Source organism: Eriocheir sinensis, chromosome 19, assembly GCF_024679095.1.
Source record: "Eriocheir sinensis breed Jianghai 21 chromosome 19, ASM2467909v1, whole genome shotgun sequence".
Taxonomy (NCBI): Eukaryota; Metazoa; Arthropoda; class Malacostraca; order Decapoda; family Varunidae; genus Eriocheir; species Eriocheir sinensis.
In genome coordinates, this window is record NC_066527.1 from 6,296,431 (window position 1) to 6,320,528 (window position 24,098).

Below are 24,098 nucleotides of genomic sequence, written 5' to 3' on the forward strand. Positions count from 1 at the left end.
ATTTTCATTTGTCTTCCTATTTTCTCTTAAATGCTTTCCTCTTTCTTTTCCTTATCTTTGTTTTCGTTTTCTTTCCTCTTTATATTTTCTGACACCTCATTCTTCCATTCTTCCTTTTTATTTTGTTGTTGTTGTTTTCTTCCGTGTTATTTTCTGTTATTCTTTTCGTGTTTTTTTTTTTTTTTTTTTTTTTTTGGTGTGCATTTTCAGGTATGTAGATGGTGTTTTTGAGAGAGAGAGAGAGTGTTTTACTAGAAGTTAGGCCTTATTTCTCTCTCTCTCTCTCTCTCTCTCTCTCTCTCTCTCTCTCTCTCTCTCTCTCTCACACACACACTTACTATTTCTCTCCTCATATTTCTTCCCCCTCTTCCTCCTCCTCCTCCTCCTCCTTCAACTTGCTCAACAAATTTAAAGATAATTCTCTAAATGTTTAGGAGGCAGGAGGAGGAGAGGGAGGAGGAGGGAAGGAGGGGAAAGTGAGGGTAGGTTAGTAGAGGGTTGGTGATGGAGGAGGAAAGGGAGGAGGAGAGAGGAGAATGAGGGAAGAGGAGGAAGGAGGAGGAGAAATGAAAGGGAAAGTTAGGGTAGGTTAGTGAAGGGGGGGAGGAGGAGGAGGAAAGGGAGAGAGAGGAAGAGAGGGGGGGGGGGGAGGAGAGGAAATAAAGGAAGAAAAAGAGAGAAAAAGGAGGAAGAAGGGGAAGGGATGGAGGAGAAGGGGGAAATAAAAGGAAGGAGGGAAGTAAGAAAGGGAGGAGAGAGGGGAGAGAAAAGAGGGAATGGAGGTAAAAAAAAACAGTGAAGAAAGGAAGACGTGAAAGGAGGAAGAGGAGAAAAGGGAGAGAAGAAAAGAGGGAGAGGAGGCAAGAAAAGGAACATAGGAAGAAAAGAAAAGCAAATAATGGAAGAAAGGATTTAAACAATTGAAGAAAAAAGAAAAAAAAGAAAAAAAGAAGAAAGGAAGCTTGATAAAAAGGGGAGGTGAAGGGAGGAAGAGGAAGAAAAAGAGGGAAAGAAAGTAAAAGGGAAGAATCAGAGCAGAAAAAGAAGGGAAAGAAGGGGAGATTAGAAGAGGGGAAACGGGGGAAAGGTGAAGATAGGAGGGAAGGGAAAATGATAAAGGAAAGGGAAGAAGAAGACGCAGAGGAGCAATAAAGGAGAAAGGGAGAATTAAATGGAAGAGAAAGGGGAAGATAGATTGGAAATAAGGGAAGAGGGGAAGTGAATATATGAGAGGAAGATAGATGATAAAGGGGAGGTAGGAAAAGGAAGATTAGTAGAAGGAAAGGAAGAAGAAAAGGGAAAGAAGAAGTTGAAGAGAAGGGAAGGAGAGGGAAATGAATTGGAGAAAAAAAGAGGAGATAAGAGAAGAAGATGGAAATGAAAGGGCAAAGAAGATGGGAAGAAAATAATAGAGGGGAAAGAAGGTGGGAAGAAGAAAGGAGGAAGAAAAGGAGTGTAAAAGAAAAGGGAAAGAAAGGGAAAAAAGACGAGAGACGAAGGAAAAGGAAAAAGACAGGTGGGAAAAGATGGAAAAGAGAATGAAGAAAAGGGGGAAGACAGGTGAGAAGAAAGGAAATAAAGGAAAGGAAGAAAATCGAGGGGAATGAAAAGGGGGAAAGGTGAGAAGACAAGAAACAAAAGAAGAAAATCGACGGGAAAGGGAGAAAAAAAGATGGAAAAGAAAATGAAGAAAGGGGGAAGGAATGAGAAAAAAAAAGAAAATAAGGGAGAGGAAGAAAATCGAAGGGAATGAAGAGAAAGGGGGAGAGGTGAGAAGACAAGAAAAAAAGGAAAAGGAAGAAAATAGAGGGGAAAGGAAGACAAAAGATGGAAAAGAGAATGAAGAAAAGGGGGAAGACAGGTGAGAAGAAAAGAAAATAAGGGAAAGGAAGAAAATCGAGGGGAATGAAGAGGAAAGGGGGAGAGGTGAGAAGACAAGAAAAAAAAGGAAAAGGAAGACAAAAGATGGAAAAGAGAATGAAGAAAAAGGGGAAGACAGGTGAGAAGAAAAGACAATGAGGGAAAGGAAGAAAATCGAGGGGAATGAAGAGCAAAGGGGGAAAAGTGAGAAGACAAGATAAAAAAGGAAAGGAAGACAAAAGAAAAGAAGGGATAGGAAGAAAATTAAGGGGAATGAAGAGAAAATGGGGTAAGGAAGACAAAAGATGGAAAAGAGAATGAAGAAAAAGGGGAAGACAGGCGAAAATAAAATAAAATAAGGGAAAGGAAGAAAATCGAGGAGAATGAAGAGAAAGGGGGAAAGTTGAGAAGAAAATTAAAATAAGGGAAAGGAAGAAAATCGAGGGTAAAGGAAAAAAAAATGGAAAAGAAAATGAAGAAAAGGGGGAAGACAGGTGAGAAGAAAATTAAAATAAGGAAAAGGAAGAAAATCGAAGGGCATGAAAAGGGGAAAGGTGAGAAGAAAAGAAAAAAGAAAAGGAAGAAAATTGAGGGGAAAGGAAGAAAAAAGATGGAAAAGAGAATGAAGAAAAGGGGGAAGACAGGTGAGAAGAAAATAAAAATAAAAGGAAGAAAATTGAGGGGAAAGGAAGAAAAAAGATGGAAAAGAGAATGAAGAAAAGGGGAAGACAGGTGAGAAGAAAATAAAAATAAAAGGAAGAAAATTGAGGGGAAAGGAAGAAAAAAGATGGAAAAGAGAATGAAGAAAAAGGGGAAGACAGGTGAAAATAAAATAAGGGAAAGGAAGAAAATCGAGGAGAATGAAGAGAAAGGGGGAAAGTTGAGAAGAAAATTAAAATAAGGGAAAGTAAGAAAATCGAGGGTAAAGGAAGAAAACAGATGGAAAAGAAAATGAAGAAAAGGGGGAAGACAGGTGAGAAGAAAATTAAAATAAGGAAAAGGAAGAAAATCGAAGGGCATGAAAGGGGGGAAAGGTGAGAAGACAAGAAAAAAATAAAAGGAAGAAAATTGAGGGGAAAGGAAGACAAAAGATGGAAAAGAGAATGAAGAAAAGGGGGAAGACAGGTCAGAATAAAAGAGAAATAAAAGGAAGAAAATTGAGGGGAAAGGAAGAAAAAAGATGGAAAAGAGAATGAAGAAAAGGGGGAAGACAGGTGAGAAGAAAAGAGAAATAAAAGGAAGAAAATTGAGGGGAAAGGAAGACAAAAGATGGAAAAGAGAATGAAGAAAAGGGGGAAGACAGGTCAGAAGAAAATAAAAATAAAAGGAAGAAAATTGAGGGGAAAGGAAGACAAAAGATGGAAAAGAGAATGAAGAAAAGGGGGAAGACAGGTGAGAAGAAAAGAAAAATAAAAGGAAGAAAATTGAGGGGAAAGGAAGACAAAAGATGGAAAAGAGAATGAAGAAAAAGGGGAAGGAAGGTGAGAAGAAAAGAGAAATAAAAGGAAGAAAATTGAGGGGAAAGGAAGAAAAAAGATGGAAAAGAGAATGAAGAAAAGGGGGAAGACAGGTCAGAAGAAAAGAGAAATAAAAGGAAGAAAATTGAGGGCAAAGGAAGACAAAAGATGGAAAAGAGAATGAAGAAAAGGGGGAAGACAGGTGAGAAGAAAAGAGAAATAAAAGGAAGAAAATTGAGGGGAAAGAGAATGAAGAAAAGGGGGAAGACAGGTCAGAAGAAAAGAGGAATAAAAGAAAGAAAATTGAGGGGAAAGGAAGACAAAAGATGGAAAAGAGAATGAAGAAAAGGGGGAAGACAGGTGAGAAGAAAAGAAAATAAGGGAAAGGAAGAAAATCGAGGGGAAAGGAAGACAAAAGATGGGAAAGAGAATGAAGAAAAGGGGGAAGGAAGGTGAGAATAAAATAAGATAAGGGAAAGGAAGAAAATCGAGGGGAATGAAAAGAAAAGGAGGAAAGGAGAGAAGACAGGAAAAAAAGGAAAGGAAGAAAATCGACGGGAAAAGAAGAAAAAAGCTGGAAAAGAAGAAACGAAATAAATAAATAAAAAAGAGGACAGACATAGGAAGGGGAAAAATATGAGGAAAAAAAGAGGAAAGAAGAAAGAAAAGAGGAAAATAAATTGGTAAGAAAATGGATGAAGAAAAGAAGAAACGTGGTCGGAAAAGAAGGAAAAAAGAAGATAGAGAAGAGGAAAACAAAGTGAAAAGAAGATAGAAGAAGAAAAGAAAGGAAAAAGGAAGAGGAAAAGAAGGTTGCAAGAATATGGAAGAAGAGAAATATGGAAAAGAAAGAGGAAAAAATTAAAAGAAGACAGAGAAGAGAAAAATATCGTGAAAAGAAGATGGAAGATGACGAAAAAACGGAAAATAAAGAGGAAAGGAGAAAAAAATGAAAAGAAAACAGGGAAAGGCAGAAAAAAATGAGGAAACTAAGAATGAAAAAAACGAAGCAAAAAAAAAATCGTAAAATGTGACAGGAAGAAGGAAACGAAAAAGGGACAGACAGACAGACATAGAGAAGGGGGGGGGCAGGGAGGGGATAAAAGGGTCAAGTAAGGTCAGATCAGCCAAGTTAAGTTCCCTTTATGTGTCGTGTTAGAAGATAGTTATTGTGGTCAAAGGGAGGAAGAGGAGGAGGAGGAGGAGGAAGAGAGGAGGAGGAGGAGGAAGAGAGGAGGAAGAGAGGAGGAGGAGTCAATGGCTGTTTAATTATGGGAAGAGGAAGAGGAGGAGGAGGAGGAAATGGATTGTATAAGAAGAGAAGAGAAGGAGGAGGAGGAAGACATACATAGAGGAAGAGGATAGGAGGAGGAGGAGGAGGTGGTGGTTAGTATGATAGGGGGGGGGGAGGAGGAGGAGGCAGTGGAGGAGGTGGGTACAGAAAGAGAAGAGGAGGAGGAGGAGGAAGAAAAGGAGATGGTAATAATAGAGAGAAGAAAGAGGAGGAAAGAAGAGGGGAAGAAGGAAAAAGGTAAAATAATACGATTAAAGAGGAAGAGAAGAGGAGGAGGAGGAAGAGGCAGTGGAGGAGGTGGGTACAGAAAGAGGAGAAGAGGAAGAAGAGGAGACGGTATTAAAAGAGGGGAGAAAGAGGAGGAAAGAAGAGGGGAAGAAGGAAAAAGGTAAAATAATACGATTAAAGAGGAAGAGAAAAGGAGGAGAGGAAGAGGAGGAAGAGGAAGAGGAGGAGGAGGTTTATTAGCCGTAAGGAAGGGAAATAAGAGGAAGAGGAGGAGGACAAGAAAATAAGAGTTTAAGGAGGATTTACATTAGCCCTAAGGAAGAAGAGGAGGAGGAGGAAGAGGAAGAGGAGGAGGAGGAAGATTTGACCACTTACTCTCTGTTTAGGAAGAGTTAGAAGTTACATCTCTTCCCCTTCCTCCCCTTCCTCCCCTTCCTCCTCCTTCCCCCTCCTTCCCTCTTCCCCCTTCCTCCTTCTCCCCTCTTTCCCTCCCCTCCTCCCCTCTTTCCCTCCCTTCCTTTCCCCTCCCCACTCCTTTTTCCTCCCACCCCCTTTCTCTCCCCCTCTTCCCCTCTCCTCCCTATTTTCCTACCTCCCCTCCTTCCTTTCCTTCTCTCCCTTTCATCTCCTCCTCCCCTTTCCTTTTCCTCCCTCTTTCTCCCCTCTTCCCCTCTCCCCATTCCCTATTTTTCTTCCTCCTTCCCCTTTTCTTCCCCTCTCTTCATCTTCCCTCCTTCCTTTCCTCTTCCTTCCTTCCCTCCATTTCCTCTTCCCTCTTCCCTCCTCCTTTCTTCCCCTTTCCTCCCCCTCCTCTTTCTTTCTTCCTTTCCTCCTCTTCTGTTCTCCCCTTCCCCCTTTTCCCTCTCCCTTCTCTTCCTCCTTTCTTTTCTCTCCCCTTCCTTTTCCTCACCTCTATTCCCTTCCTTCCTCTTCCTTCTCCCCTTCTTCCTCCATTTTCTCTTCCCCTTTTTCTCCTCCCATTTCCTTCTTCTCTCCCTTCTTCTTTACACTTCTCCTCTGTTCTCCTTTCCCTCTCCATCTCATTCGTTCTCCTCCCCTTCTTTATTTCCTTACCTTTTTTTCCCATTTGAGTGGAGAGAGAGAGAGAGAGAGAGAGAGAATTATGTAAGAGTCAAATCCTGCTCTTTTTTTTCTTTTGATGTGATGTTTCCTTCTTCTTCTTCTTCTTCTTCTTCCTCTTCCTCCTCTTCCTCTTCTTCTTTTATTACAAGTTATATTTCAGTTCTCGTTTACTTTAGAACTTGCATTTTTTCTCCTTCCTCCTCCTCCTCCTCTTCCTCCTCCTCCTCCTCCTCCTCTTCCATAATGCACCATAACTTTTTGCCATTTCTTGTAACCACTTTTTTTTCCTTCTTTCTTTTCCCATTATTTCTTCCTCTCCTTCCTTTATTTTCTTCCCTCCTCCTCCTCCTCCTCCTCCATTCGTCTTGTTCTGTTATTTGTTTTTGTTTTCATTCTTTTTTTCCTCTATTTTCCTTTCCTCCTCCACTTCCTCCTCTCCCTTAAGATATATAGTTTTTTTTTCCTCCTTTCTTCCTCTTTTCTCTCCCTCTTTTCCTTCCTCTCTTCCTCCCTCATTTTCCTCTGCTTTTCTTCCTCACCTTAATTTCCCTTTCCTTCCTTTCTTTTCCTTCCCTTCCTCTCCCTTCATTTCCTTCCCTCTCCCTTCCTTTCCCTTACTCTCCCTTCCTTTCCTTCCCTCTCCTTCCCTTCCCTCTCCTTCCGTCTCCCTTCCCGTCCTTTCCTTCCCTCTCCCTTCCTTTCCTTCCCTCTCCCTTCCTTTCCCTTCCTCTCCCTTCCTTTCCTTCCCTCTCCCTTCCTTTCCTTCCCTCTCCCTTCCTTTCCTTCCCTCTCCTTCCGTCTCCTTTCCCGTCCTTACCTTCCCTCTCCCGTCCTTTCCGTGCCTCTCCCTTCCTTTCCGTTCCTCTCCCTTCCTTTCCTTCCCTCTCCCTTCCTTTCCTTCCCTCTCCCTTTCCTTCCCTCTCCCTCTCCCTTCCCTCTCCCTTCCTCTCCCTTCCTTTCCTTCCCTCTCCCCTCACTTTCTCAACTTTCCCCTCTCCCCCTTTCTTCCCTTTCTTTTCCTTCCTTTCTTTTCCTCTCTTTTTCTTCCCTCACTTTCTCAACTTTCCCCTCTCCTTTTGTCATATTTTCCCCCTTTTTCCTCTTCTTTTCCCTTCCTTTTCTTTTTTTTCCTCCTTTTCCTTCCCTTTCCCCTCTTTCTCTTCCACTTTCTTTCTCATCTTTCCTTTTCCCTTCTTCTTCTTCTCTCTCTCTCTCTCTCTCTCTCTCTCTCTCTCTCTCTCTCTCTCTCTCTCTCTCTCTCTCTCTCTCTCTCTCTCTCTCTCTCTCTCTCTCCCCTTCGATTAATTATCAAAATGGTTTGTGTGGAAACGTATTGCGTAAGAGAGAGAGAGAGAGAGAAAGCTGGAGACATGCCCCATCTGCGTACTCTCTCTCTCTCTCTCTCTCTCTCTCTCTCTCTCTCTCTCCAGGTTAAAGGGAGGGAGAGAGAGAGAGAGAGAGAGAGAGAGAGAGCGTCGATCAATACGCGTGTCACTCTCTCCCTCCCTCCTCCTCCTCCTCCTCCTCCTCCTCTTCCCCCCCTATCTCCCCCTCCTCGTCCGTCATGCCGTTCCTGAAGATGCTTGATTTGAAGAGGAGGAGAGGAGGAGGAGGAGGAAGAGTAGGAGGACACAATTGGAAGAAGAAAGAGAATACAATAGGAAAAGTAAAAGACGATGATGAAAAAAGGAGAAGAAAAGAGGAAAAATAGAAGAGGAGGAAGAGGAGGAGGAGGAGGAGGAGGAGAACAAAAACAGGTAGAAAAAGAAATAGAAAACAGTAGAAGAGAAAGACGATGATGAAAAAAAAAGAAGAGGAAGAAAAGGAGGAGGAGAAGGAAATGAATGAAAAGAGAAGAGGGAAGGGAAGAGAAATAGAAGGAAATGAGTAAGAATGTGGGAAAGCAAAACACGGGAAAAAAAGGAGGAAAAAGGAAAAAAAAGGAAGAGGAAATATTGAAAAGGAGAAAAAGAAGAAAAATAAATAAATGAAAATCGTGGACTGAAAAAACAAGAAAAGTTAATGAAGGAAAAAGAAAAAGAAGGAAAATAAAGGAAGAGAGAAAATCATGAAAAGGAGAAGAAAAAGAAGAAAAATAAATAAATAAAAATCGTGGACTGAAAAAACACAAGAAAATATAAATGAAGGAAAAAAAGAAAAAGAAGGAAAATAAAGGAAGAGAAGAAATAATGAAAAGTAGAAAAGGAGAAGAAAAAGAAGAAAAATAAATAAATAAAAATCGTGGACTGAAAAAACACAAGAAAATAAAAATGAAGGGAAAAAGAAAAATAAAGAAAATAAAATGGAGGAAATTAAATAAAAAATGTATAGCTGTTTTTTTTTTTCTTTTATCGTTTCTTTAAATGCTTCCTCCTCCTCCTCCTCCTCCTCCTCCTCCTCCTCCAATTATGTGAATGCAGTAACGATGGTAGAAAAATTTTAAGTGGGAGGAGGATTGAGGAAGAAGAGAGAGATGGGAGGGGAGGAGGAGGAGGAAGAAAAGAATGAAAGAGGAAAGAGGAAGAAGGGGAGATGAAGGGAAAAATGATGAAAAGGGGAATGAGAAGAAGAGAGATATGGGAAGAGAGGATGAGGAAGAGGAGGAGGGAAGAGAGGAAAGAGGAAGAAGAGGAGATGAAGGGAAAAATGATGAAAAGGGGAATGAGAAGAGAGATATGGGAGGGAGGAGGAGGAGGAAGAAGAGAATGAAAGAGGAAAGAGGAAGAAGGGGAGATGAAGGGAAAAATGATGGAAAGGGGAATGATGAAGAAGAGAGGATGAGGAAGAAGAGGAAGGAAGAGAGAAATGGGAGAGTAAAGAGGAAGAAGGGGAAATGAAGAGGAAAAGGAAGAAAAGAGTAACCGACGAAGTAGTTTTTTATTCTTTTCCTATATTTTCTTTTCCCCTTTCCCCTCTTCCCTCTTTCCCCCTTCCTCTTCTCCCTCCCTTCCCTTCCTTTCCCTCTCCCCTCTCTTCCACTCTCTTCTTTCTACCCTTTCCTCTTTTTCCCCTCCCTTTCCTCCCCTCTCCCCTCGTCTCCTCTCTTCCTTCACTTACCTTTCTCCTCTTTTTCGTATTTTCTCCTCCCCCTTCCCTCTTTTTCCCCTTTCTTTTTCCCCCCCTTTCCTTCCTTTTCCCTTCTTCCCCTCTTCCTTCACTTTCCTTTCTCTTTTTCCCTTCTCATCCGCCCTTCCCTCTTTTTTCCCCTCTTCTCCCCCCCTTTCCTTCTCCCCTCTTCTCCCTCCCTCTCCTCCTCCTCCCCCCTTCTCCCCTCTCTCTCTCTCTCCGCCGCTGCAACAAACTTCCCGCCAAAACGGTTAGAGCGAAAATCGGTTTAATCCCAAATAATCGCATTAAGTTTTTTTTTTTTTCGTTGTAATGGAAGCGAATTTGATCTTGCATTGGCTTTGTAGGTTATTGAAAACGCCAACGAACTTTCTGTCGCCTGCTTTTCAATGGTTTTATGTTTCCTCTTCTTCCTTCCCCCTCTCCCTCTCCCCCCTTTTTTTCCTCCTCCTCCCTTTTATCTTCTTATTTATTAAACAGGCCATAGCAACTGAGCCTATTTCTCCTCCTCCTCCTCCTCCTTCTCCTCCTCCTCCTCCTCCTCCTCCTCCTCCTCCTCCTCCTCCTCCTCCTCTCCCCTCCACTTTTTATCCTACGTACCCTCTCAATAAATTTGCCAACTACGTCGTCGTATGCTCTCTCTCTCTCTCTCTCTCTCTCTCTCTCTCTCTCTCTCTCTCTCTCTCTCTCTCTCTCTCTCTCTCTCTCTCTCTCTCCAGCACAAGTTTTCACCCCTTTTATGTAATGGAAAAAGACTTGGAAAGGAAGACTAGGGAGGAGGAGGAGGAAGAAGAGGAAGATGAGGAGGAGGAATTTAAGAGGAGGTAAATCAGATTGTTCTTGGACCGTCTGGGAAAATATTAAGAAGACTTTTCCTCTTTTTTTTCCTCTTACTTCTGGAGGGAAAAAATGCTACGTTATGCAATGGAGGAGGAGGAGGAGGAGGAGGAAGAAGAAGAAGAAGAAGAAGAAGAAGAAGAAGGGAAAAAGAAAAAGAGCAAGAGGGAGGGAAAGGACATGTCAGAGAGAGAGAGAGAGAGAGAGAGAGAGAGAGAGAGAGAGAGAGAGAATTAACGTGGTTGCCCTCTTTACAACCTTATAATAGGTAGGGGAGAGGGGAGGAGAGTGAATTGGGAGGAGGGGAGAGAAAGAAAGAGGGGAGAAGGGATATAAGACGGGGATGAGAGAGGGGAGAGGAGAAAGAGAGAGAGAGAGAGGGAAAAACGGGGAGCTTGTAAGGGGAAAAGAGGGGAGTGGGGAGATGGTGGGGAGGGGAAAGGGTAGATTATAAAAAGAGGGGAGATGCGGAAAGGGAAAGTAGGAGACAGGTGAGGGGAAAATGAGGAAGGGAGAGAAATGTTGGGAGGAAAGGAAACAGCTTGGGGAGGGTAAAGAGGGGAGAGGCAGGGAAAGAAAGGGAAGATAGGTGGGGAGGAAAAAAGGAAGAGAAAGTGGGGAGGGAAAAGAAGAGGCAAAGAAGGAAAAGGAGAAAGAGGAGATGGTTAGGAAAGAGAAAGTGGGGAGGAGGGAGAGGAAGGGGATGAAGGTAAGGAGAAAGGAGAAAAGGGAGAGGAAAAGTGAGGGAGGAAAGAAGATGGGTAGAGGAAAGGAGAAGATGGGGAGGAAAGAGGAAAGATGCTGAGGAAGAGGAAGGAAGAGAGAGGAAGAGGGAGATAAGGAGGGAAAGGGAGGAGGAAAGCTAGGTAGGGAGGGGAAAGGAGATAAGACTTTGCAGTGGGGAGGGAGGCAGGAGAGAGGGAGAGAGGTAGGTCAGGAGGGAGGAGCAAAAGAGAGGAAAGGGGAGAGGTACCGAGGTGGGGAGAGGAAGAGAGTGTAGGTAAGGTGGGGAGGGAAGGGGAGGAAAGAGGGGAGATGGGGTGGGGAAAGAGGGGAGGAAATACAGGGTCAACAGCCTCGCCCAGACAGACTCGGCGTACCCTTGAAAAATGAGGGGAGAGAAGGGGGGAGAAGGGGAGAAGGGGAGGAAAGGAGGGGAGAAGGGGAGGGGAGGGGAAGTGTCGGTTGAAGGCTAGAAGAGCTTACTAAATATCCTCTTCCTCCTCTTCCTCATCCATTATCTCCTCTTCCTCCTCCTCCTCCTTTCTTTTCCTGTTTTCCTTTTTCCTCTTCTTCCTTCCACTTGTTTTCCTCTTTTCCTTTTTATTTATTTCCCTCTTTCTTCACTTTTGTTTTCCCTTTCCTCCTCCTCCTCTTTTTCCTCTTCCTGTTTTCCTTTTTCCTCTTCTTCCTTCCTTTCTTCCACTTGTTTTCCTCTTTTCCTTTTATTCCTTTCCCTCTCTTCTTTTTTGTTTCCCCTTTCCTCCTCCTCCTCCTCCTCCTCCTTTTCCTCACTTTTCTCTTATTCATTTTCCTTATTATTTCCTTTTCTCCCTCCTCTTTTTCCTTCACTTTCTTTGTTTTCCTTCTTTTCCATTATCTGTGTTCCTCCTCCTCCTCCTCCTCCTCCTCCTCCTCCTCCTCCTCCCTCACCTTTTCTTTTCCCTTATTCCCTTTTCTTCTTCGCCAATTCCCTTTCTCTTTCCGTTTCCCCTCCTTTCATCATCCATTTCTTTCCCCTTCTTCTTTTCCTTTTCTTCACTTCTCCTATTTTTCCCATTTTCCTCTCTTGTTTCCTTTGTTTCCCTCTTCCCTTTTCACTGTTTTCCTTCTCCCCTCTTTCTCCTTCTGCTCCCCCTCTTCCCATTCTCTCTCTTTCCTCACTTTTTCTTCCCTTCTTCTGTTCGCTACTTCTCCTTTCTTTCATTTTCTGTTCTCTCCTTATTTCCCCATCATTATCTCCTTCAATTTCCCTTCTTTTCATTATCTGTGTTTTTTCTCCTCTCTTCTTCCTCTTCCTCCCCTAATCCCTCATCCTCTTCCTCCTCCTCCTCCCTCATCCCTCCTCCTCTTCCGTCCTTCTTCCTTGACAAATTCAGAGAGACAGACACCCTCAGAGGTAGTTGGTATAAGAGCGATCAGACCCTTTAAACATTGTATCGAGTGCTATTTTGTTGTTACAAGGGTGAGTGGTCGTGTGTACAAAGATTGTTTTAGGATTATTGAGCGGGTCAGTGAAGAGGGGAAAGAAGGGGAAAGGAAAAGAAAGGGAGGAGTATGGGAAAGAGAGGGGAGGAAAGGAGAAGATGGGGAGGGAAAGAGAAATTGTGGAAGATGATGGGAGAGAGAGGAAAGATGCTGGAAGGAAGAGAGGGAAAAGGAAAAGAGAGGGAGGAAAGAGAAGATGGGGAGGAATGAAGATGGGGAGGGGAAAGATAAATTGTGAAAGATGATGGGAGAGAGAGGAAAGATGCTGGAAGGAAGAGAGGGGAAAGGAAAAGAGAGGGAGGAAAGAGAAGATGGGGAGGGGAAAGAGAGATTGTGAAAGATGAGGGAAGAGAGAGGAAAGATGCTGGAAGGAAGAGAGAGGGAGGAAAGAAAAGATGGGGAGGGGAAAGAGAGGGGAGGAATGAAGATGGGGAGGGAAAGAGAGATTGTGAAAGATGATGGGAGAGAGAGGAAAGATGCTGGAAGGAAGAGAGAGGAGGTGAAGAGAGGGAAAAGGAAAGAGAAGATGGGGGAGGGGAAAGAGAGGGGAGGAGAGGAGAAGATGGGGAGGGGGAAGAGAAATTGTGAAAGATGAGAGGAGAGAGAGGAAAGATGGAAGGGGAGGAGGGAAAGAAGAGAGGGGAAAGGAGAAAGGAAAGCACACATTTGACAGGGCTTTCCAGGGAGTTGTGGGCATTTCCAGGGGTAGTTTTATGACCCCGGTGGTAGTTTGCCCCTTCCTCTGTACCGTCTTACAATGCCTACCTTTCAGACTGGATAACAAGCAGACTGGTCTTTTATATAGGCCTACAACTTTTCTATAGCCTGTTTTTTTCTGTGTCCTCCTCTTCCTCCTTCTCCTCCTCCACCTATTCCTCCTCCTCCTCCACCTCCTCCTCCTCCACCTCCTCCTCCTCCTCCTCCACCTCCTCCTCCTCCTCCTCCTCCTCCTCCTCCTCCTCCTACAGCGTCGTTATCTCCCTTTCCTTCTCTTTTTTTTCCTCCCAAATTAACATTCGTCGATATATGCCAGCGAGCTTTCTGTGTCTCCTCCTCCTCCTCCTCCTCCTCCTCCTCCTTTCTTCTCCCTTTGCAAACCTGTTCCCGCCTAATGATGGTTACCTGAGGAGGTTTTGTGAGGTAGGTAAGGTGTATGGGGGGGAGGGGGAGGGGGTGGGGAGATCGTGTGTGTGTGTGTGTGTGTGTGTGTGTGTGTGTGTGTGTGTGTGTGTGTGTGTGTGTGTGTGTGTGTGTGTGTGTGTGTGTGTGTGTGGAAACGGTGTGACGTCTGTCTGTCACTTCCCCCCTTCTCTCTCTCTCTCTCTCTCTCTCTCTCTCTCTCTCTCTCTCTCTCTCTCTCTCTCTCTCTCTCTCTCTCTCTCTCTCTCTCTCTCTCTCTCTCTCTCACCCATTAGTAAATGTGTTGGACTAGTAACAGGTCGACACACACACACACACACACACACACACACAGAGAGAGAGAGAGAGAGAGAGAGTATCCGTCATTTGTTTCTTCTTAATTACTGCTATTATTATTATTATTATTATTATTATTATTATTATTATTATTATTATTACTATTACTATTTTCTGTAAGCTATTTTTATTTTATTTTTTCCTTTTTTTACCCCTTTTTTTTTGTTTCATTTTCTTTCATTCTCGTTGTTTGTACCTTTTATTTTCTTCCTTTTTTTACTTAATTTTTTTTCTTCTCTTTTTGATATTTTTAAAACTTACGTACACACACACACACACACACACACACACACACACACACACACACACACACACACACACACACACACCTGCTTGTCATAATTGTAAACAAACAAAGACTGATTTGAATAAGTCATTAACCTCTCTCTCTCTCTCTCTCTCTCTCTCTCTCTCTCTCTCTCTCTCTCTCTCTCTCTCTCTCGCTCTCTCTCTCTCTCCTCTATAATTCTTCTCTTTTACTCTTTACTTTTTCCTCCTCCTCCTCTTCCTCCTCCTCCTCCTCCTCTTCCTCTTCCTCCTCCTCTTCCTCTTCCTCTTCCTCCTCTTCCTCCTCCTCCTCCTCCTCTTCCTCTTCCTTGTCCGGTGTTGGTGTTACAGGTGATACAATTTACACACCTCCTCCTCTTCCTCTTCCTCTTCCTCTTTGGTGTCGATTTGAAAAAGTAAACATATACAGAGTCGGGTTACTCTTCTTCCTCTTCTTCCTCCTCCTCCTCCTCCTCCTCCTCCTCCCCTGGGACCATATGTACGCAATGTCAAGGGCGAGGTTGGGCTTTCCTCCTCTTCCTCTTCCTCTTCTTCCTCTTCTTCCCGCAGCCGTCTGGAAACCCCTCCTCCTCCTCCTCCTCCTCCCTTACCTAATGTACCAGAACTCCTTTCCCACCCCTCCTTCTCTTCTCCCTCCTCCTCCTCCTCCTCTTCCGTCAACACCAAACCCGCCCAGATGCGCGCGCTCATGTACTCTCCTCCTCCTCCTCCTCCTCCTCCGCCTCCTTCTGCGCGCGTGGAAGAGGAGGAGGAGGAAGAAACTTGTTGTTTCGTAATCAGGTGGTGGTGGGTAGGGACGGGGAGGAGATGAGGGGAGGGAAGGGACAGCTAGGGAGGGGAGGGGAGGGAAGGGACAGTTGGGGAGGGGAGGAGGAGGGGAGGAGAACTGTTGTTGGGGGAGAGGAAGGGCAATGCTCTCGCCACCTGTCATTCCTCTCCCCTCCCCTTCCTCTTCTCCCCTTCCCTTCCCTCCCCATCTTCCTCCTCCGTTTCCTCCCCATTTTCTTCTTTCCTCTGTTTTATCTCCACTTTTTTTCCTCTTCATCTTTCCCTCTTCCCTTTTTCCTCCTCTCCCACCCTCTCCCCTCCCCTTCCCTCCCCATCTTCCTCCACTGTTTCCTCCCCATTTTCTTCTTTCCTCTGTTTCATCTCCCTTTTTTCCTCTTCATCTTTCCTCTGCCCTTTTTCCTCCTCTCCCCTCCCCTTCTCTCCCCATCTTCCTCCTCTGTTTCCTCCCCATTTTCTTCTTTCCTCTGTTTTATCTCCCCTTTTTTTCCTCTTCATCTTTCCCTCTTTCCTTTTTCCTCCTCTCCCATCCTCTTCCCTCCCCTTTCTTCCCCATCTTCTACTCACTCTCCCTTCCCTCTTCCCCTTCTCTCCCTTTTCTTCCTCTCCCTCACCTGTAATTTTTTTTCTTTTCTGCTTCTTCCATTTTTTCTTCCTCCCTTTCCTCTCCCCCCTTTCCTCCCTTTTTTCTCTCCTTTTCCTCCTTTTCACTTTCGTAGCTGTTCTTTTCCTCTTCTTTTTTTTGTTATTTCTTATTCTTCTTTTTCCTCCGTCTGTCACTTTCGTTTTCATCAGATTTTTTTTTTCATCTTTATTTTTCATTTATTTTCATTTTTCTCCTGTTTTCCTTATTTCCTCTTTTTTTTGTTTTTGTTTTTTTTTATTTTCACATATATTCTTCCTTTCTTTCGCTTGATCTTTTTTTCCACTTCCTTTTCTACCTTTTTCTGTTTTTTCGATCTTTTTCTTTTCTTTTCCCTTTTCTTTTTATTATTCCTTTTATTCTTTCTTTCGTTAATTCTTCTTTTCTTTCTTTCCTTTCTTCCTCTCTTTCGTTCATATTTTCTCCTATTTCTCATCATCTCTTTTCCACTACTTCCTTTTCTATTTGTTTCCCTTCCCCCTCCTCCTCCTCCTCCTCCTCCTCCTCCTCCTCTTCTTCTTCTTCCCTCCGTACCCTCACATGTCCTCCCTCCCCTCAAGCTTATGTACCTCCTCCTCCTCCTCTTCTTCCTCCTCCTCCTCCTCCTCCTCCTCCTCCTCCTCCTCCTCCTCCTCCTCCTCCTCCTCCTCCACCACCTCTTTCCTCGTACTCACATCTGTTCTCTCTCCCCCGGTTTTGTCTCTTCCTCCTCCTCCTCCTCCTCCTCCTCCTCCTCCTCCTCTTATTGACCTGTCTGTAGCCGTGACCTCCCCCGCCAAGGTCATTCACCCACGACTTGAGGTCATCCGCTCTCTCTCTCTCTCTCTCTCTCTCTCTCTCTCTCTCTCTCTCTCTCTCTCTCTCTCTCTCTCTCTCTCTCTCTCTCTCTCTCTCTCTCTCTCTCTCTCTTTACGACTAGACTAATTCTGCTTTCCCTACTCTTTCCTCCCTCCTCCTCCTCCTCCTCCTTCCATGCTGCATGGTTCCTTTATTTATTTTTCTTGTTTTCTTCCTTTTTTTTTCTTTACTTTTCTCTACCAGTCTTCCCTTGTTTTAATTCTTCTCTCCCTTTCTCCATCCTTATTCCCTTGGGTGGGGAGGAGCCTTCGCCTTTGCTGTCCTTCATCTTCCACCTTTGATTAGATAGTTAGTGTAGCTTGTCACAAACAGCCTCATAAGGACCATCATGTCTGCTGTTGTTTGTTCTTCCTTTGTGTTTCTTTGTGTTCCTCCCTGTTAACTGTTATCCTTGTACAATTCGCTGGTAAGGCCCCACCTGGAATACGCCGTGCAATGCTGGTCTCCTAATTACAAGAAAGACATTGAATTACTCAAGAGAGTACAGCGACGCGCTACGAATATGATACCGTCATTGAGGACGCAACCTTACGAAGAACGACTCACTCGACTCAACCTCTTCACGTTGGAAAGGAGACGACTGCGGGGAGACATGATACAAGTCTTCACGTACCTGAACAAGTTCAGCAACGTTGATCACTCCAAACTCAACACGCTACAATCTAACCCACAAGCAGAAAACAACGGTAAAACAATTCAAGCCAAGCGATGCTTTACGGATATCGGCAGGAGTTATTTTTCGAAGAGTCGGCCGCCACTGGAACAGCCTTCCTGCAGGAGTGGTTAGTGCGGAAACAATCAACTCCTTTAAAAATTGCATTGACCGTCACTTTGCTGCGTCGGGAGTGAACTAAACGTATCCACGAGTACGTTCAGTAGTGCTTCAATCCTTCCCTGCAAGCCACTCCTGCGGCTGACGGACTGATTAAATCCCTAAAAGCAGGCAGCCTCGCAATGAGCCAATAGGCTTTCTGCTGCCTGCTCGTCAATGTTTCTTCCTCCTCCTCCTCCGCCTCCTCCTCCGCCTCCTCCTTCCCACTACCATCATCACTTAAGTTTCCCTTCCCCTTGTCCTCCTCCTCCTCCTCCTCCTCCTCCCCACCCCCCTCCCCTTATAATTACTGCCTTTGGTCTCGAGCCAAATTATGTAATATACCACATTATTGCTCTCTCTCTCTCTCTCTCTCTCTCTCTCTCTCTCTCTCTCTCTCTCTCTCTCTCTCTCTCTCTCTCTCTCTCTCTCTCTCTCTCGTTTTCCTCCCTTTTTAGAGTTCATCGCCTCCCCTACCTTCCCTCCTCTCCCTCCCTTCCTCCCTTTTTTTCCTATTCTCTTCTTCCCTCTTTTCTCTTCTTTCCTCTCCTGTCTTTCCTCCCCTCCTCCTCTGTTCATTATTTCCCTTCCTCCTCTCTCTTCTTTCTTGTTTTCCCTTCCCTCTCTCCCTTCTTCCCTTTTTCCCTCCTCTTCCTTTCCTTCCCTCTCCTTCTCTTCCTCTCCTTCCCTCTTCTTCTCTTCCTCTCTTTCTCATTCCATTCCTTCTCTTCCCTCTTTCCTCCTCCTCCCTTTTCTACCTCTTCTTCCTTCCTTCCCTCTCCCCCCCCCTTTTTCTCTCCCTTTTCTCCATTTCTCTCCCCGTCCCTCCCTTCCTCCCCTCCCATTCCTCCCCATTATTCTCCTCTCCTCCGCCAATTCAATAGTTAGCTTAATTAATTCTCTCTCTCTCTCTCTCTCTCTCTCTCTCTCTCTCTCTCTCTCTCTCTCTCTCTCTCTCTCTCTCTCTCTCTCTCTCTCTCTCTCACCTCTGATCCGTTCTCTTTGAAGTCTTCTATCTCCTCCTCCTCCTCCTCCTCCTCCTCCTCTTCCTCCTCCTCCTCCTCCTCCTCCTCCTCCTCCTCCTCCTCCTTTTTCCTCTTCCTCTCTTTTGTATTATTTCACTTGGATGCTTTTTGCTCATTGGGTACAGAGAGAGAGAGAATTGCTAATGGGTACGATCTAGATAAGAGAAATTTCCTAGGCCTCTCTCTCTCTCTCTCTCTCTCTCTCTCTCTCTCTCTCTCTCTCTCTCTCTCTCTCTCTCTCTCTCTCTCTCTGTATGTGTGTTTGTTTGTCTCTGCCTGCCTCACACACACACACACACACACACACACACACACACACAGTACGTTTCCCTATTTGTCTTGTCACATAGAGAGAGAGAGAGAATGTGTGTGTGTGTGTGTGTGTGTGTGTGTGTGTGTGTGTGTGTGTGTGTGTGTGTGTGTGTGTGTTTAGTGAAATAGGGAAAGACAGACCCGTAGATTTTTTGGAAGCTAATAACTCCATCATGTTTCCGTGTTTCCATGTTTCCCTTCCTCTTCTTCCTCTCCTCTTCCTCCTCTTTCTCTCCCTTCGTCTTCTCTCTCTTGTTACCCTCTTTATCTCCCTTTCCATTTTCTTCTTCCCCTTTCTTCCCTCTTTCTTGTCATCCTCCCTTCCTCCTCTTCCTCTTCACCTCCTTTCTTCCCCTTCTTCATCATCCCTTTCCTTCTTCCTTTTCGTCATTATCTCTTTCTCCCCTTTTCTTTTCGTCAGCCCCCCTTCTCTTTCCCTTCACCATTTTCCCTTCCTCCCTTTCCCCTTCACCATTCTCCCTTCTTCTCTTCACTCTCCTCCCTTCCTTCCCTTACTTCTCCCTTCCCTTCGTCATCCTCCATTCCCCCTTCCTTTTCCTCACCCTCCTTTCCTTCTCTTCCTCATCATCCTTCTCCCTTCCTCCCTTTTCTCTTCACCATTCTCCCTTCTCTTTCGCTTCACTCTCCTCCCTTCCTTTCCTTCTTCTCCCTCCCTCCCCTTCGTCATCTTCCCTTCCCCCTTCCTTTTCCACGCCCTCCTTTCCTTCTCTGTATACCCATTCTTTCCTACCCCTTTACCTCCCTCTCTTACTTATCCTTACCCCTTCCTCTTCTTCCCCATCTTTCCCTTCCTCCCCTTTCTTCCCCCTCCCCCCCTCCCCCCACTCGTTGGCTATGGTAAGGTTATGTTCATCAAAGTTTTGGTCACGGATATTTTTTGATAGGTTTTTGTTTTTATTTGTTTGTTTTTCTCTAAATTTGTAAACGTTGTCTTTAAGGGTTCCGTAATTACTTGAGTTGTATTTATTTTTTTTATTTTTTAGGGGGGAGGTATTTATATTACTTTGAATTTTTTTTTTTTTTTTTTTTACATCTATCCATGTTTTGTTTGTTTTTCAAAATTTTCTTTCTTTTTCTTTTTTTTCTTACTTTGAATTTTCATTTTTTTATTTTATTCATTTTCTTTATTCTATTTTTTCTTCCTCTTGTTATTTATTTCTCTTCGTCTTCCTCCTTCATTTCACACTTTTTTTCTTTTATTTTTCTTATTTTTCTACTTTTCTTCTTACGCCGACTTTTCTTTTTTCTTATCTTCTTTTTTCCTCTTCTCCGTCCTTTTCTTCTTTCCTTTTTTCCTCCTTCATTTCACTTTTTCTTTCCTTTCATTTTTTCTTTCTTTCCTTTTGTCCTTCATTCCACTCTTTTTATTATTTTATTCCTTTTTTCTTCCTCTATTTTTCTTGTTTTGTTTTGTTTTCTTTTTCTATTCTTACACCGAATTTTCTGTTTTCTTATCTTTTTTTCCTCTTCTCCGTCCTTTTCTTCTTTCTTTTTGTCCTCCTTCATTTCACTTTCTTTTTCCTTTCATCATTTTTCCTTTATTTTCTTTTTCTTTATTTTTTTTCTCCTTACACCGACTTTTTTTTTTCATTTCTTCTTCTTCTTTCTTCCTCTTCTCCGTCCTTTTGTTATTTCTCTGTGCCCTTCTTCTTCTTCTCTTCTCTATTTCTTTCTTTTTATCTAATTATCTATCTATGTATCTATCTGCATCTATTTATCACCCATTATCCGACCTTTCCTTATATCCTTTCTTTTATATATGTTACTTGTTCTATGATAATAATAATAATAATAATAATAATAACAAATACACACAGACAATTTATTATTCCGAAAACAACATTGAATTCGGTCGCAGTCCCCCCCCCCCCTCCCTTCCTCCTCCTCCTCCTCCTCCTCCTCCTCCTCCTCCTCCTCTTCCAATTATGTGAACGCGGAAATGTTGGAATAATTTTTAAGTGGGAGGGGGATGAGGAAGGAAGAGGAGGAGGAGGAATGGAGGGGAAGAGATGGGAAGGTGAAGAGGAAGGGGAAGAATGGAGAATGACAAGTAGGAAAGGAGGAGAAAGGTGAAGGAAGGGAAGAGGAGGATTTGGGAAGATAATGAAGGGAAGGGAGTAAAGAATGGGAAGAAGAGAGGAAGAAGGGTGTAGAAGGTAGGTGAAGGGAAGGAAAGTTAAGTGGAAGAGAAAGAAGAAGGGAAGGGGAAGGGAGAAGACGGTGAAGAAGAGTAGTTATATAGATGAAAAGGGAAGAGAAAGGAAGAAGATGGAGAGATGAAGGAAAGGGAAAATGAAGAGAGAGGAGGAAGAAGGGAAGGGGAAGGGAGAAAACGGTGAAGAAGGGTAGTTATATAGATGGAAGAGGGAAGAGAAAGGAAGGGAGGAAGAAGAAGGAGAGATGAAGGGAAGGGAAAATGAAGAGAGGAGAGGAAGAGGGGAAGAGAAGAGCATGGTGAAGAAGACTCGTGGTTAAAAAGATAAAGTGAAAAGGGAAGAAAAGGAAGAGGAAGAAAAAGGAAAAAATAAGAGAGGAGGACAATTATGATTTTCTTTATTAATCCATTTTCTTTTACTTTTTTCTTCCTTTTCCTCTTCCATGTTCCTCTTAGTCCTACTCTTTTTCTTCCTCCTCCCTTCCTCCTCCTCCTCTTCTTATTTTACATATATTAAACCTGCATTTTGTCTTCTTCTCTTTCTTCTTCTTCTTCTTCTTCTTCTTCTTCTTCTTCTTCCTCCTTCGTTCACTATTTCTTCTCTTCCTCATTTACTCACTTAACAAAAAACAAAAACAAAAACAGACACAATTTAGTCATCCCTTAATCAATGTCATAATCCAATCTATATCTATCTATATCTACAATCTGTCTATCTCTATCTATCTATCTACCTCTCTGTCTCCATTTCCAGTACTCGCAATAACCGTGACGGGGGCAAATACACACAGGGATTCGAAGCCAGGCCCGCAGATTCTTAGGTAGGCACGCTAACCACTGGGCCACGGAGGAATGGAAATGGCTTAGGACACACGGCAATGAATGTGTCTCCGTTTTTTAGGACACATGCGTAAATAACAACAACAACAGTACTCTCTCTCTCTCTCTCTCTCTCTCTCTCTCTCTCTCTCTCTCTCTCTCTCTCTCTCTCTCTCTCTCTCTCTCTCTCTCTCTCTCTCTCTCTCTCGGGGTCATTGTCTCTCTCTCGCCTATTTGCGTGGACACTTTTCCTTGCTGGCACGTGCGTGTGTGTGTGTGTGTGTGTGTGTGTGTGTGTGTGTGTGTGTGTGTGTGTGTGTGTGTGTGTGTGTCTCGCGAAAAAAAACACTCTCTCTCTCTCTCTCTCTCTCTCTCTCTCTCTCTCTCTCTCTCGCTCGCTCGCTCTCTCTCGCTCGCTCGCTCTCTCATTTACCTTGATTTTCGTAACTTTCATCATTATCATAGTAGTAGTAGTAGTAGTAGTAGTAGTAGTAAGAGAAGAAAAAGTAGAATAATGAGAGAGGAAAAGAGAAACAGAAAACGAGAGAAAAAGGAACAAGAGGTGGAGAAGAAGGAAGAGGAGAGACAAAATGATGAGGATGAGGAAGAAAAAAAAAAAAGGAAGAGATGGAAAAAGAATAATGGAAAAGGAGGATGAAGAGAAAAAGAAAGAAACGAGATAAGAAGAGAGGAAGAAAAAAAGGGAAAGGAAAAAAAGGTGAAAAAATGGAAACAAAAGTATGATAAAGAAAACGAAGGAAAAATAGGAAATAAAGAAAAGATAAGAAGATAAAGAAGAGGAAAGATAAGAGTAAGATAGAAGAAGAGGACATAAGGAGAAGAGGAGGAGGAGGAGGAGGAGGAGAAGGAAACTGAGTGGAAAGGAAGATTAGAAAAAAAAATATCTTGTCACGTTTTCCAGTGTGTGTGTGTGTGTGTGTGTGTGTGTGTGTGTGTGTGTGTGTGTGTGTGAGCGAGAGAGAGAAAGAGAGCAGTGGATTATTCAAGCTATACTCTCTCTCTCTCTCTCTCTCTCTCTCTCTCTCTCTCTCTCTCTCTCTCTCTCTCTCTCTCTCTCTCTCTCTCTCTCTCTCTCTCTCTCTCTCTCTCTCTCTCTCTCTCTAATCCCTTCCCTTACTTCCCTTTATCTTCCCTTCTCCCCCATTCCCTATCCTCCCCTTCTATTACTCTCCCTTCCCTTCCCTTTCTTTTCCTTTCCCTTTCCTTTCCTTTCCCGCCATACCTTATCCTCCCCTTCCTTACCCTTCCCTTCCCCATACCCAAGCTGTCTCTCCCTCTCTTCCCTTCCTTTCCCTTTCCCCTCCCTTCCTTTCCTTTTCGCCTCCCTTCCTTTCCCTTTCCCCTCTCATTCCTTCCCTTTCCCCTCTCATCCCTTCCCTTTCCCCTCCCTTCCTTTCCTTTCCTCTCCCTTCCTATCCCTTTCCCTTCTCATCCCTTCCTTTTCCCTTCGCATCCCTTTCCCTTTCCCCTTCCGTTTCCCCTCTTATTCCTTCTCTTTCCCCTCTCCTCCCTCCCCTCTCTCACCTTCCCACCTCACCTGTCCACTTCTCCTCCTCCTCCTCCACCTTCGCCTTCGCCTTTGCTGTCCTTCATCTTCCACCTTTGATTAGATTGTTAGTGTAGCTTGTCACAAACAGCCTCGTAAGGACCATCAGGTATGCTGTTGTTTGCTCTTCCTGTCTGTTTCTTTGTGTTCGTGTTCCTCCTCCTCCTCCTCCTCCTCCTCCTCACACACCTGTCTTCTCCTCGGCAGGTCGCTTCAGGTGTACGAGCAGACGGGTCGGCCACACAGTCACCTGCTTAAGGAACAGAGGGGGCAGAAGGGGGGCTCGGGTCTGGGGGGGGCGCTGCGGTACCCCCACTCCCTCATTCTCTGGATCACGTGCGACCAGGTGGGTGAAGTAGTAGTAGTAGTAGTAGTAGTAGTAGTAGTAGTAGAAGTAGTAGTAGTAGTAGTAGGGTAGCACTTCATCTTTCCCTTCTTTGCCTTCTTTCTCTTCCTCTCTCTTTCTATTGGTCTTCTTTCTTCTTCTTCTTCTTCTTCTTCTTTTTCTTCTTCTTCTTCTTCTTTTTGCTGTTGTTGTAGTGGCAGTAGTAGTAGTAGTAGTAGTAATTGTTGTAGTAGTTGTAGTAGTAGTAGTAGTAATAGTAGTAGTAGTAGTAATTGTAGTAGTAGTAGTAGTAGTAGTCATAGGTTACTACTTTTACATTTTATTTATTTATTTTTAACATCATTACTATTATTTATTGTTATTTTGTTTTACCTGTTCACGTTATCCTTTGTTTTTCAACTTATTTTTCTTTATTTTTCCTTTCATCATCATTCCTTTATTTATTTATGTATTTATTTATTTTTGCTTTTGTTTTTCATCTACTCTTTCCGTTTTTCTTCTTTATCCTTTTCTCCCTTTACTTCCCTTTCTTCGCACGTCTCCTCCTCCTCCTCCTCCTCCTCCTCTTCCTTTCTTCCCACTTCAAAGGTATTATCCCTCTAGATCCTAATCCTCCTCCTCCTCCTCCTCTTCCTCTTCTTCCTCTTTTCTATGTAACAGGCAGCATCTCTCTCTCTCTCTCTCTCTCTCTCTCTCTCTCTCTCTCTCTCTCTCTCTCTCTCTCTCTCTCTCTCTCTCTCTCTCTCTCTCTCTCTCACTTTGAAGAGATCGTTTGCCTTCCGCGTATAAGAATATAAGGAAACAAGAAAAAGAGAGAGAGAGAGAGAGGATAAAAATATAACCTGCTGTGGTCATTTACGCACGTGTGTGTGTGTGTCAGTCAGTCAGTCAGTCAGCCAGTCAGTGAACCCGCCTGTTTCACTTACATATATTTTTACGCACATTTTTTTCTTTAATT

At 43.7% G+C, this 24,098-nt stretch overlaps 1 protein-coding gene across 4 annotated transcripts in view; it reads left to right on the forward strand.

Annotated features, from left to right (window-relative positions):
• Positions 1–24,098, forward strand: part of LOC127000610 (tRNA dimethylallyltransferase-like) — a 96,474-nt gene that overhangs the window by 29,970 nt on the left and 42,406 nt on the right. For all 4 annotated transcript variants that reach the window (XR_007754337.1, XR_007754336.1, XR_007754338.1 and 1 more), the window contains exon 3: positions 23,002–23,140. Coding sequence is in view for 1 of the 4 variants with exons in the window: in XM_050864537.1 (XP_050720494.1) it covers positions 23,002–23,140 (139 nt within the window). In the remaining 3 variants the exon portion in view is untranslated. The remainder of the gene's footprint in view (positions 1–23,001; positions 23,141–24,098) is intronic.